The 14,629-nt window shown below is 35.9% G+C and overlaps 1 protein-coding gene across 1 annotated transcript in view; it reads left to right on the top strand.

Annotated features, from left to right (window-relative positions):
* SEC14L1 (SEC14 like lipid binding 1) overlaps window positions 1-14,629 on the top strand; it is an 83,695-nt gene that overhangs the window by 68,107 nt on the left and 959 nt on the right. Inside the window, exons 12-16 of the mRNA XM_027850128.1 lie at window positions 393-527; window positions 3,496-3,630; window positions 10,847-11,098; window positions 12,190-12,368; window positions 12,947-13,048. Coding sequence (XP_027705929.1) covers window positions 393-527; window positions 3,496-3,630; window positions 10,847-11,098; window positions 12,190-12,368; window positions 12,947-13,048 — 803 coding nt within the window. The remainder of the gene's footprint in view (window positions 1-392; window positions 528-3,495; window positions 3,631-10,846; window positions 11,099-12,189; window positions 12,369-12,946; window positions 13,049-14,629) is intronic.

Genomic DNA, 14,629 nt, shown 5'->3' with positions numbered 1-14,629 from the left:
TCTGCTTCAAAGTGTTTTCATTTCTTCCTTTAGTCTAATGGTCTCCTTTCTTCTTTTCTGTTTCTCTTCATCTGGCTTATCTTTTTTTTTTTTTGATTTGAAGAGGCCTAGAATCTTCTGATCTCTCCCTCATGTTGATATCTATGGGGAAAGATGAAGAGAGGCCTGTCAGACCCAGGCTCCCCATTGAGCAGAACCAGTAGTCTCAAATACCATTTCACCTTCTGACAACTCTCACCATTTATTTCCTGTGATAAAAAAGCATTTAGAATAAAATTAGTTGACTTTCTACATAACTTGGTACCATGCTAAAGTACCTTACAGGAAAACTATGTAAGAATCTATTCTTAACCTTTAAATGCAATTTTAAAAGTCTTTTCTGTTGTTTATAGGTTAGCCCATTCATTGATGACAACACAAGAAAGAAGTTCCTTATTTATGCAGGCAATGACTACCAGGCTCCAGGGGGCTTGTTGGATTATATTGATAAGGAAATTATCCCGGATTTCCTGAGTGGAGAGTGTATGGTAAATATTTAAGCATATAGAATATTAGACTTTTTTCCAAAAAAAATAAGGCAGCTGTTAATTTTTTGCATAAGCAGTTATTGTAATTTACTGGGTTTTGTTGAAGCATTTCCTATGTAGCTTTATTTTTGCTAAATATTGAAGGTTTACCAAATGCTAATTTATATATTAACAAATATGAAAATTCATGTGATATAGAATCTTATACTGATATAGATTTATGCATATAGAGCTGCTACATAAAGCCACATTGTAAGTTGAATCATATTTTAAATGTATCAAAGAATTTTACATTTAAAAGAATCTTAATGAAAATCCCTTTACAATGTAAGAATCTTTGGAAAATCAAATAATGAAATGCCAGATAGATCTTATATGTAAATCTGTTTTTTCTGCTACTTCATTTAAGCTCCTTGAGAATTTGGATCATTTCATTTTTTTTGTCTTTGGATCCCCAGCACTTAGTATAGTTACTGGCACATAGTAGATTAGGTGCTTAATAAATACTTGTTTATTGACTGATTCATATGTTGGATTTTACTGTTCTATCATTGAAAATTGTTGTTTAGTTATTTTCAGTCATATCTAACTTTTTGTGACTCTCTTTGGGGTTTTCTTGGCAAAGCTACTTGGAGTGGTTTGCCATTTCCTTCTCCCCCTCATTTTACAGATGAGGAAACTGAGGCAGATATGTAAATGACTTGCCCAGGATCACACAACTAGTAATTGTCCGAGACCAGAATTGAACTAGGGAAGATGACTCTTCCTGACTTCAGGCCCTCTATCCACTATGCCATCTATCTGCCCCATTGAAAATTAAGAAAGCAATAAAAAAGTGGTAGACTATGGATATGGAATGATGGATGTATTGTGTGTCTCTCTGTTGGTTTGGCTTAACTCGTTTTGGGTTTTAGGGGAGTTTGATTATAAAGAAGGGTCATTTGGAAGAGATACTATTGGGAAGTGACTTGTTTTCAGACAGCAACAGTACTTTTTTAAGTCTTACAAAATAAAGATGAATAATTATTACAAAACCTACAGATATTTCTAGATAAATATCTATGTAGATAGAAATAACACTTGTTGATTTTTTTTTTTGAGGTAGCATTTACTCTTTTCATTTGAGGTTTTTTGTTTTGCTTTATGATGAAAATTCTTGCTTTACAATTCAATTTCCCTGTTACCTGTCAGATTTTAAAATTTATTCTATCTCTTTTCCACAAACACTTAATTTTATGTTCTTTTGAGACTTTTTTTAACTTAATCCTTACTTCCTGCTCATATCATATTTGATCTTAAACATATGTGGCTTGCATGTTCTTTTAGTTTGCTGTGATGCAGTTCTTAAATTTTGTGTGTGTGTTTTGGAGGTAGAGTTATTCAGTTAGGCTATATTTTGGCTATTCTGAATAATTCGAACAACTACTTTTTTGTCTGTATAGATATATATCTCATAATATTAGAACACATCTTAGAATGTTACAGTTGGAGGAAACTTTTGTGATACAGACCCCATCATTTTATAACCAGATGGATAGGAGGCTAAAAAAGATATTTGAATCAACTTGTTGATTTATCGTTCTTGCTTAGAGGAAAATATAATCATCTAAACGACAGAGACAAGAAGCAATTAAATTAGAAGTCCATAATTCATCAGATGATTACCATGTGATCTCATAAGAGCACATCTATAGAAAAGGGTAACTTGTTTTGTTTATGTAAGAAATAGTTCCTATCTTGTTGCCTACATATATATACTGGGTGTGTTGAAAAAGAATACTTGCTATGAACAAATTTTGGCCGCATTTATTTCCTCTATGGCAATGCCTTTGGTATTCACAAAGATCACTTTATAGCTGAGAGGGATAGTCATATTTAGGTATTATTTGAGCTGTTTTATTCACTCTAGTATTTCAGAATAGATCACTTATTTTAAATGACTAGTCAATATACTGTATAGTTAGATAGGTGGTGCAGTGGATAGAGTACTAGACCTGTAGTCAGGAAGACCTGAGTTCAAATACAGCCTCGTATATTTACTAGCTGTGTGACCCAGGATAAGTCACTTAGCTACTGTCTGCCTCAGTTTTCTCATCTATAATGTGGAGATATAAATAGCACCTACCTTGCATGGTTGTTGTGAGAATAAATTGCAATAATATTTGTAAAGTACTCTGCAAAGCTTAAAGTGCTATATAAATGCTAGTTATTTTTATTAGCTGTTATAGTTTAAACACATAAAGTTGTCCTTCCACACTTGTGCTCTTATAACTCTTATGTAATTTTGTCAGTCAGTTAAAGCTGCACCATGGCCCCCAGTGTGACTAACCACACGCTTAAGCTGTAGTATTTATTTCTATAATTGCTCAAAATACCAGTGGCAGTGATTTTTGCTAGCACAGGGAGTCCATGAATTTTATGAACTTTGGAATCAAGCAAATCACTGGGGAAATTTATAGAATGTGAAGTTTCTGACTTCAGTTTCCTTTACTAAACAAAATCAAAGGAATAAACATCTTATTTCCTCCTCTCAATAGTTAAATAGTGTAGCCTTTTGACTTATGGTTAGGCCTGAAGTTTTGTTTTTTTTCCTAATATAGTATAACTTTTTAAAGTAGTTACACATCATTATTATTGTGCCATTGAGAATCCATTGAGAATGTTTCCTTCCCATAATTATTATACTTCTTTTACGATTGAATAAAAAGTACTATAGTAATTGAATGAGGAACCTTCTACATTCAAGTTTGGCAATAATTTTTTGGTTAGAACTTGTTCTCATTTACTCAAAGGAAGGTTAATATATTTAGGTAGCTTGCAGAATATTTTGCTTCAAAGATATTATTTTCCTTTTTCTACCATTTCTTAGGAGTAAAGCATATCAGGGTGTGGTGTTTGCCAGTATGTTTGGTTTTCAGAATATTAGTGTGTGTTTATAGAGCTTTACTTGGTTTATTTATATTTCTAGTGTGAAGTGCCAGAGGGTGGGCTAGTTCCTAAATCTCTGTACAGGACTGCAGAGGAACTGGAAAATGAAGACCTAAAACTCTGGACTGAAACCATCTACCAATCTGCAAGTGTTTTTAAAGGAGCACCACATGAGGTACTGACTAAACCCCTTTCTTTGCACATGCCACCTAAAAATAAGTCTTAATTAACTACTGTTTCAGCTGGAGAAGGAAAAGAGAAAATTTTTTCAGTAGTGTATTGGCCTAACGAGAGCAGTTAGTTTGGAAGATTTAACTGAGTATCTTCTTGATAGCAATTAAGAAATTAATGCTATTACCAAGGTGCAGTTATTCCTTGAAGTATAGGATAGATATATTCTGCAATGTTGACCATAAAGCCATTTTAGAAAATATTAAACTCCATTTCCTCACTGAGATATTATTAATACAGTAGAGGAATATATTCAGGGGAATAAAGTGTGGGGGAAGAAGAGAAACACACTTCTTCTTGCTGTTAGAATAGAAAATTTATGCTTCCCCTAGTGTAGCTCATAAGATTTATGAAGCTAGAAGCTGGAGATGCCTATTCCCTGACATGAGGCCTAGGTACCTTCATTGAATTTCGCAATGATACCTTCCACATTGTATGTGTAAATATATGCTGTATAAGGCAAACTCTTGTCCCATTATTGCTAGCATCTCTCCTGATGCAATCTGCACATTATATTTTTGTGGCATGTCAGTAGCATAATTATGTTGTCATGGAATTGAACAGCAGGTAGAAGATAGGTATGTGAAGTGGGAGCAATATTCTAACTCTCGCCCTATGCAAGTTAGGCTATTTTTTCCTTAAAAGGTATTGAAACCATCTGTGAGACTTAATTGGCACAGGGGAATAAAGGCTCAAGCTGTTAACGTTACTTTCTTATCTCCTGAGTACAAATCATCGACAAGAAGTTCCAGGCTATCTGACGCTTAGCTGGCAGACCACCATGGGCAACTTATAGACAAGGGAGCTTTTGCTTACCTGAATCAATTTGTAGTCTCTTCAATGCATATTATATCCTTATTGAATATCATTCCCCTGTTATAGTTAAATAACTCTCCTTTTTGTTAGCTATTGGATGACCTATACAAGTGTCTATTTTGTTTCAATATCATACTTCAACTATCAAAGGACTGGCTTAAGTCAGACTCAGCCCATAACAGCATGCCTTATTTAAAATATCTATAAGGTAACATCAGAATTCTGTTCAGTAAGTCTTGAGGATAAGGTAATCTGTGTCCAGTTCATTCTCTACTTTATACCACTGAAATGGAATTTTGCATATAATCTAACACATTTTGCAGTATACTTACATCTTTTTTATATTTGGGGGTTGGCCTTGCGGGGGAGGGAGGGAAAATGTGATTTTTTTTTCTTTGTATGTGTCTTTTATAAAGTAATTGCCATGCTGTGAGATCTAAGTGATTTCCAAAAGTTTTATGAGTCAGGAGTCACTGGATGACTGAACAAATTACCCAGTCTTAATTATCCTATGATCTTTAAAAGTGATAGTCATTCTTAACCACATGATGACTCTACATAGCTCACTTAGATAAAAAGGAAAGATTCTTGTCTGCATAGTGAGTCTTAAGGGTCCCACTGTAGACCAAGAGTCTGCTATAGGAAGCACGTTTTCCTGAAGAAAAATCGTGTTTTATTATTCAGTTAATGCATCACCAGAAGGATGTTATCTATTATGATTCATTGAACCTACCACTTAAGGAGATTCCAAGGTGATAACTAAGACAAGATAAATATCAATGATACAAGGTCACCTTTTTGTCTGCCCATAAGACAGCCTCTCTATAAAACAAAGTTATACAACAGCAGATCATATGCCATAAAGAAGACTTATTTAATGTGCATGTGTGAAAGAACAGTTAATTCTTGTTAAAATGTAAGTTCTTTAGTGAGTAAATCATTATATAGATTCTTTTCATTATCATACCACTGCCATATTAATATTTCTGTGCCCTTTTTTGATTGTGACTAGTGTTATAGTGGCTCCTCATTGCCCGCAGGATGAAATCTGAATTACTCAGCCTCACACTTAGGGCTCGCCAGTGTATGGCCTAACTTATTTCCACTATCAATAGATAAATAATATAAATAAATAGACAGATAAATAATATAAATAAATGAATGAATATGTAAAATAAGGTGACTTGCATGCAAATGTCAAAATCATAAAACTGAGATTCCTTGAAAGATGTAACAACAGAAAGAATGTGTTTGATTTGATCCTCTTATTAATAATCAAATAAAGTATAAAATAGTGAGATGTATGCTTCCCAAAGGTGTTTGTCATGGATAATATCCAGTTCAGAGTCCACATATAACTGAGATTCCTTATAGATGGTGGGGTCCTCCAGCTATTCATGAATGATGTTGTGCTGATTGAGTCAAATCCTAGAACATTGCAAAGTATTATAAATCACCCTGAAAAGTCTCCAGATGTCATCACAGGAAAACCAAATACAGAAAAATTCCTCTTATCTAAACTCTTGTATGTAGTTGAATGTAAAACTCAAATTATCTTAAAGTATCTTATCAGTATCTTAAACAAAAATATTCTTCTAGCGCAGGGGTTCTTTTTTTAATGAATTAATTTTTTTTTCCTTTTTTTTATTAATTTATTTTGATTTATCAACAATCACTTCCGTAAGCTTTTGAGTTTTAAATTTTTCTTCCCCTCCCTCCCCAAGACAGCGCACAATCTGATATAGACTCTACATATGCATTCCTATTAAACATATTTTCACATTAGTCGTATTGTAAGGAAGAATTAGAACCAATAGGAGGAACCACCAGAAAGAGGAAACAAAACAAAACAGAAAGAAAAACAAAAGAGCAAATGATAATGCTTCGATCTGCCTTCAAACTCCATAGTTCTTTCTTTCAATGTGGATAGCATTTTCCGGCATGAAACCTTTGGAGATGTCTTAGATCCTTGCATTGCTGAGAAGGGCAACATCCATCAATGTGGCTGTTACTGTGTACAGTGTTCTCCTGGTTCTGCTCACTTCACTCAGCATCAGTCCATACAAGTCTTTCCAGGTTTTTCTGAAGTCTGCCTGCTCATCATTTCTTATAGCACAATAGTATTACATTACATTCATATACCACAATTTGTTCATCCATTCCCCATTTCATGGGCATCCCCTCAATTTCCAGTTCTTTGCCATTACAAAAAGAGCTACTATAAATATTTTTTTGTACATGTGGGTCCGTTTCCCATTTTTATAATCTCTTTGGGATACAGCCCTAGAAGTGCTATTGCTGGGTCAAAGGTTATGCACATTTTTATAGCCCTTTGGTAGTGCAGGGATTCTTAACCTAGAGTCTGTGAGATTAGTTTTTAAAAATATTCTGATAACTATTTCAATAAAATGATATCCTTTGTAATCTTATGTAATTTACTTTATGCATTTAAAAACATCCTGAAAAGCAGTCCATTAGCTGCACAATTGCCAAAGGAGTCTATCACATTCCTTCTCCCCTTACCTCCAACCAAAAAAAAAAGGTTAAAAATCTGAGTTGTAGTGATACCTAGTGACTACATGTCACAGTTTGCAAAGAAATAAAGTTGAAGGCTACTCTTAGTGGAAAGGTTCATGTCAGGTATGAGTAGGCTGTAATGCATTGTCAGCCAAGAGAAGTGCTATAATGGATGTTATTAGAGAGAGATGATACCAGAAAAAAAGGTGAGCTGATCTCTTAGGTGGCCTTTTCCATTAGCCAGTGCCATATTTTGACTTCTGCACTCTCTTCATAGTTTGATGTGCTACTATGGCATGAATTTCTATCTATAGAATTGAGGCTAAGTGATAGATCTGTCCATCGTACATCATCATCATTATTATTGTTATCATTATTGTTTATCGTATACTGAAACTACAACTGTTGACCTCTAAGGGGGAGTTGGACACTACATTTCTAAGATGAAACAAATTTGTATTACGTATAATTCATTTTAACTCTTTCTTGCTTCCCTGTTAAAAATTTTATAGGCCCATAAGTTGTTTTTTTTCCTACTTTGCTTTGTAATGTTTGCAAAAGACTTTATAGCTACCATCCCCACCCCTTCTTCTAAGGTTACTTCTTCCAAGATGATTTTCAGGATTATTATTAGTACCTGAACTGGGCAGGTACTGCCAAACCTGAGATAGCTGTCATTTCCCATGATCTTCAACCGTATATCGTCTTTGAGCTAATTATACAGTTATTTATGTAGTAGAATAAAGCAAAGGATGAATTGTATAAGTTACCTTCAAGACTCCCAACAGAATTTTGAGGTTGCTTTATAAAAGTTTTGAGTTAGGCATAACAAATCAGAAGCTTCTCTTCACCTCCTAAAACAAAAACAAACAAACAAAAAACTTAGCATTGATATCTGAGGCTATTGAAGGATTCGAATATGTGCAATGGCCAAGTTGCCACAAGAGACCAATGATGAATTTGGAAGGGACTGTTCCACAAACTCACACAAGGATGTTGTGGCCTGTTAGCACTCTTAAACCTTCCAATGTTCTCGAGAAGTAGATTCTCTGTTGAGAAGTGACATTGGAAGCAAATATTATTCTCTGTATGAGCTGGTGCAGGTATGGCTCTAACACCAACACACTCTTAATTTAGGCTCAATTTTGGGATGAAATGAGGCACTTGAGAGTCAGTGAACATTTAACAATGGAGGTTTACTTTACCCTGTCACAGCAAGAACATTCAGCAAGGAAACAGCAGTACTTAGCTTCTCTGGATGTGGCCCCCTTCATTTCCACCAGGAAATATCCAAGGTCAATAAATTAGTCAGGGTTTGGCAACTTATGTGCCAAGAACCCACCAAGTCTGAGAGGCCCAGACTACATGCAGCTGGGACTATTTAATGCCTCATCCAGGAAGCTTCAAGGGAAGCTGGGGCTGAAGGAAGTTGCATCACATGAGCAAAAACATCCTGCTTCAAATCACATTGCTGCTGAAGAATTGTCTTGTAACCCTCACATGGATGCTGGTGCTTACATTAGTATGGATAGGGACTGGCAGAGGACCAGGAACTCCACAGGCATCTGGAAGCACCTGAGAGGACTTTGGCAGCATTCTCATTCCTTGTATTTGTCCAATGTCTAGTCAATTCTAATGTGTCTTTTGCTGAAAACCATTCAACCTTGAGCTGTGAACTAGGTTTTTCTTTATTCTCTTTGTGGCCTATTGATAACATTTATCATATAACTATCAGTTTAGAGAACATTTGCTCCAAAATGTTGAGGAATGGGTAGGAAAGTCTGACCACCTCTCCCACTTTTAGAATTAGTCCCACAAGCTTAGGACAGTTAGTCACATGCTGAGACTGAAGACTATCTGATAAAAATTTTTCATTTTGTCTTTTCTCAAAGAATTAACTCAGTACTCTGCTTAGCTATGGCATTTTTTTCATTACTTGTGTACACAAAGAAGAACTAGATCATGGATAGAGAAGTAGATCTCACAGCCATTTTCTCCAAACAAGTGGAATATGATGGACCAATTTTTACAGGTTTTACAACTGGATTGAGAAGACAAAGAGTAAATTGGGTGGGGAGGCGAGTGCCTCATTAAAAGACAGCAGAGTTTGGAAAAGTACAGTTTTGGGAGAGGGAAGTACATAGTTGATTGATGAAGGTATGTTTAGTGAGACGGCAGTGACCAAATTGTTATAGTAATATTCTAAAAACAAGTACTGCAAGTTGAACAAGTGCTTTCCATCAAAGTCCTGCCTAAGGGAAGCATTCTTTCTCATGATAGCACATTTCCCCATAGTTTCTTCATGTTAGCAATACCTGATCTAACCACAGGCCTTTGTAATGATGTCACGCTTTCTAGAAGCAGTACAAAATAAGAGGGATCCAGGGTCTTAATTCCACACTTTGTATCTCTAGCACCTGGCAGAGTACATTTAATAAATGCTTGTTGGTTTGGGTTGAATTTAGAGCTTTCCTCCCCTATTGATATTCATACAGTGCCAGTGGTTGAAGGCTCCCATGCACAATTAATGGTGCTTCTTGTGGTAGATTTACTGGAGGACATGGACAAGGTCACAAAGGATAGGAGGATGTGGAAGGAATATACACAGTGATGAGCTGTCAAAGCTATTGGACGGTCCTGGAAATCAGCCCAACTGATCTATTCACTGTTCCTAGAATACCCTTTTACTTATGCTGTTCCTCACAATTGGAATATCTTCTTCATTTCTGTTTGTTTGCATTCCTATTATAAAGCCTTTCTTAAATCCTATTTCTTCTGTGAAATTTTCTCTAGTCTTCCCATACTAAAGTGATCTTTCTCTTCTCTCAAATCCCATGACAGTTATTATCTTTAATACTCATATGATACTTAACCATTTAAATGTCTTATAGCATATTTTCTGTCTGTACAGAAAACCCTTGAGGAAGTGCATCCTTGTGGTCCTGGGAACAAAGGGAAATTCTTTCCTGCCACAGTTTATAAATAATAAAAAGGAAGAGAGAAATTGGGGTGGGGGGGATGTTTTTCTTTTGTCTTTTTCTGTTAGACCTTCTCTCTTGCTTCTATCTAAGGAAAAGCTGTAGTTGGATAGGAAGGTACCAGGATGTAAAGAGCTAAATCTGCAGAAGTTGAGATATGCAACCTTCCAAGCTACTAATAATATCTTAGCCTTAAACTGGCAGCAGCCCTGTGCAGAATCACAAAATTTCTAAAGTTTTTTTTGGCCAGCTTTTTCCTCCTTAGGCTTTATCTTTCAGAAATCCCTCCTCTTAGTTTTCAAAACTCCCCTCCTTCTTCCCTACCCCAGTAAAAACTTCTATTCTCTGATTGGAGAACTGTGAAATAGGTCACCTGATTTAAATATTCATACTAAGGTGTAATCAGATTTAATGCTCCCAAAGGTCACTTTCTTTGATTGGTAAAAATGCCTGGAATGATAGTAGATATGTTGTTATTTATTTATATTTTGTGTTTAATTTTGGTAATTGGGGGGTCTTTTGAGAGAGAGAGGGGTTTGGTGGGGAAAGAGAAAGAATTTTCTTCCCATTTAGTCCCCTACCCCTACCCCTTAGCTAATGAATTACACTAAATCCCCTCCTCTGAAACATACACTTTGTGCAAGGAGATTGAGTAAAATAGTCATCTCCAAGGAGAGAGTTTAAGTTGAGATAGGGAACCCCAGTATTTAAATTACAACCCCAAGATCAAAGGAGCCCTTACTACCATTTATATTGCAAGCTTCTTCGGGGCAGGAGCAGTTCTTTGCAATAATATTTAATTCACACTACGTGCTTAATACCTGTTGATCTGATTTTTCTTCTTCACAGATTCTTATTCAAATTGTGGATGCCTCTTCTGTGATCACTTGGGATTTTGATGTATGCAAAGGTGACATTGTTTTTAACATCTATCACTCCAAGAGATCACCACAACCTCCTAAAAAGGACTCTGTGGGAGCTCACAGCATTACTTCTCCAGTAGGAAATAATGTGCAATTAATAGACAAAATGTGGCAGCTGGGACGAGACTATAGTATGGTGGAGTCCCCACTCACTTGCAAAGAAGGAGAAAGTGTTCAGGTAAAAACTGTTTGTGTTGCCTTTTCCAGTGCAGGCATGTGGTTCTGAAAATAAGTCTCAAGCTGCCTTTCCCTATGCTAGTTGAAGCTGGGAATTTCCAGTGTTAATCTTTAAAGAAAGAAATTATTAAAAGGGAGTCGACTTTTAGAGAGTTAAACTGGAACCCATGGTCAAACTGACAGAGCCAGTGATTTTCATATTTAGAAGAAATGGACTCTATAAAGGTCTATCATATGCATTCATATCCCTAAGAATTTGGGTGTTTTTTTCAGAAAACAAAACTGCAGCAATAATATTTGCCCATTTCCAAGGAAATATTTTCACAGTATATATCAGTCGTCATCTTTAGTTTCATGTGGCTCCCATTCATAAGAAAAAGGCTCACATCATTTATAAAAAAATTACTATGTACACATTTATAACTGGAAATTAAATGACTCACTCTACAGTATTTTTGGCCAAAGTAGCCTTTGTCTCCTTAAGGAAATAATTCCAAAGTAAAATTGAATAAGTATTATTAAGCATAGCATAGCAATACATTTAAAATGCATTATTGATTCAGTTTTTTATTTGTCAGTTTTATTGACTGGAATCATAGTTCTTCCAGCACTTTCTTTCATAATAAGTCCATAATTTTGCTGCCTTCAGGTTTTCCCCACCAAGAATGAACATATTTTCCTTTTTCTAAACACAAAAGCTAAGCTTTTTTTTTCTTAAAGGCTGCACTTTACCAGTAGGTAGTTGGTGGAATTCCTTCTGTGCCATGCCATAAGTTGATCTGCCTCCAATTTCAATTTTACAGGAAAAGTGATTTCAGCAGTTTGTTTTATAAATTGTTAGTGCAAACAACAGTTAAATTATTACATATTCCTTAATCCTATTATGCCCTAGTGACATAATTGGGCAAGTGTGTCAGGAAGAAAACTTACTTAAATGTGTGAGTGAAATCAAAATGGTGTATGTTGAGCATAGGGTCAATGGAATGAGACTCAAAGACAAAGCAGCTTTGCTTCTGTCAGACCCCAGAAAGAAAACTGATATAGAAGATAAGATTCTCTACAGAAATCATTTTCATGTTCATTGGTTTCTAGGGCTCACATGTGACCAGATGGCCAGGTTTCTATATTCTACAGTGGAAATTTCACAGCATGCCAGCTTGTGCCACAACCAGCTTACCACGAGTAGATGATGTGCTGGCATCACTACAGGTTTCATCCCACAAATGTAAAGTGATGTACTACACAGAAGTGATTGGTTCTGAGGATTTCAGGTATAGGCTCTTGTGTCCACAAACAGTTGTTGGGAGCTGTATTGCACTGAAAAAAGTTAACATATAAAAAAAAAGTTAACATATAGGGATTCCTCAAATGTTAATTCAGTCTGCTTGACCCTAAATTGTTTCTTAAGGGCTCTGTAAGTGGTAACCACATGTATAGTTATTGTGCAAGGATTTTTAGTATCTACACAGAAAGCTATAGTAGGTAATGTATGCTCACGCACGCATGTACATGCATGCGTACACACACACATACACATGTGCAGTGACAAAAAGGTAGAGGGGAAGCTAGAGGTAGAATTTAAACAAAAATTAGGAACCGTGACCTCTTGGAGTTTATAAATTTAGTAGGTGAGAAGATAATAAACAATCTAAAAGTAACTTTAGAAAAAGTGCTTCAGTATTATGAGGGATTACTCAACAAAGACTTTGTAGAGATAAGTTTTTAATTAGATTTTTGAAAGAGATGATAGTGAGAAAAGGGAGTATTTGGGGTTAATGTACAGTTCTTTGTTACTGAATCACAAAAAGAAGATCTTAAAATTTCTTCCTTTCCATATGTTCAATTTCAGGGGTTCTATGACCAGCCTGGAATCAAGTCACAGTGGTTTCTCCCAGCTAAGTGCTGCCACAACCTCTTCCAGCCAGTCTCACTCCAGTTCTCTGATTTCCAGGTAGTGCAGCAGCACAGGTGAAAAATGCACAGATGAAATGAGAGATGGCAGGACCTCCTCGGTGACAGCCAGCTGCACTACAGCATACTCAGCAGTGACATTTGTGCAAATCCCTCTCAGATCCTCTTAGATAGAAAAATAGTGGTTCAGATTTTAAATGTAGTGATTTTTGAACCTGAAGCTAACTCAAATAGGTAGTTTTAGTTCTAAACCTAACTTTAAACTCAGTAGCCATAAATTTTGTATACAGTGTGCACAAAATCAAACTAAAGCACAAGGGCTCTTCTTGAAAAGAATAGTGTGTATACACCGATTAAGAAGTAGACCATTTAAAGTGTTGATGCAAAAAAAAATTTTTTCCAACAAACTCAACCATGGTGCATTAGTGAATGAATTCCTATGAGAGCCTTCATAAATTCCTTCTTCCTATGTAGGATAGAAACCTTCCAGCTTGTCTCCCATAAATCCCATCTTTGTCCATGTGTTCTTTCTGCTATTCTTTTGAAATGTTCTCCGTATAAAATGACAACTCACTGGACATCTTCCCCTTCACAAAGCCCCTTGTTAAATCTGGAATAATTCACAGACAGCTCCATTGGGAACTTCCAGCCTTGCTGTGGCTGACTTCGTGTTACTCAATGAAAGGAATTTAAAGGAGGCTGCCCTAACTCAAAGAAAACTCCTGCATTTGTAAAACTGCACTTTCTTTGCCCTTCTCTACAATTTCTCAGCTCTCCAAATTGACAGTTGGATTTTTCTGCTAGGAAAAATACATTTGTTTTCAGTTTGAGCTTTCTCCCTCCTCTTGGGAATTGTTCTTCATATCTGAGATTCATCTAAGTCTGGACATTAAGTGCCCAAACTGTCCCCTGAACTTACTGTAGCTTCTCTCCTTGTATCCCTGATACCACAATGCATTCTTGAAACTTAATGTACTAAAACCATGGTCGTCAGAATCTAAATATTTATTAACTAAAGGATATTTCAATCAGAAAATAGCATGTCACCAGCAGCCATTCCTTCTTGTAGTATTTTGCGGCATTCCTAATTCACCAGCCTAAATTTTGTTACCACCATCAGCATTTGCTGTTAATTCAGCAGAGCGACTTTTGTAGAAGTCCTGCTTTGTACACAAGAACTTCCTTTTCTTTATAACAGAAGCTTAGTTGACATTACAACAGAATCCTCCATAGAAGGAAATCAAAACACGCAATTAGTTTGCCATTTACATTTTTCCCTTAAATTCCCAAAGACAAAAAAAAAATAACAACAACCCTGCCTTTTTTTTGATGTAATCCTGTTACGGGAAAAGCAGGTAACTTAAAAATGTATCCTAAAGTGAAACTGGAGAAGCCTCATTAATGATGATGTTGAAAGCATGCTTTTGTGTTGTTTTTAGAAATTGTGCCAAAACCTAAAAAGGCCATTATGTGTGTACCTAATGTTCATATCAATTCTGAACTGAATTGTTTTAAAAACAAAGAAATTTCATAAGGCATCAGTTGGGCTATCTCTATGGCCGGAGAGCTTTGGAGTGTGTGTGTGTGTGTGTGTGTGTGTGTGTGTGTGTGTGTGTGTGTG

This window comes from Vombatus ursinus, unplaced genomic scaffold (assembly GCF_900497805.2).
Source record: "Vombatus ursinus unplaced genomic scaffold, bare-nosed wombat genome assembly UNPS02008996.1, whole genome shotgun sequence".
Classification (NCBI taxonomy): domain Eukaryota; kingdom Metazoa; phylum Chordata; class Mammalia; order Diprotodontia; family Vombatidae; genus Vombatus; species Vombatus ursinus.
This window is presented reverse-complemented; position numbering and strand designations above follow the sequence as displayed.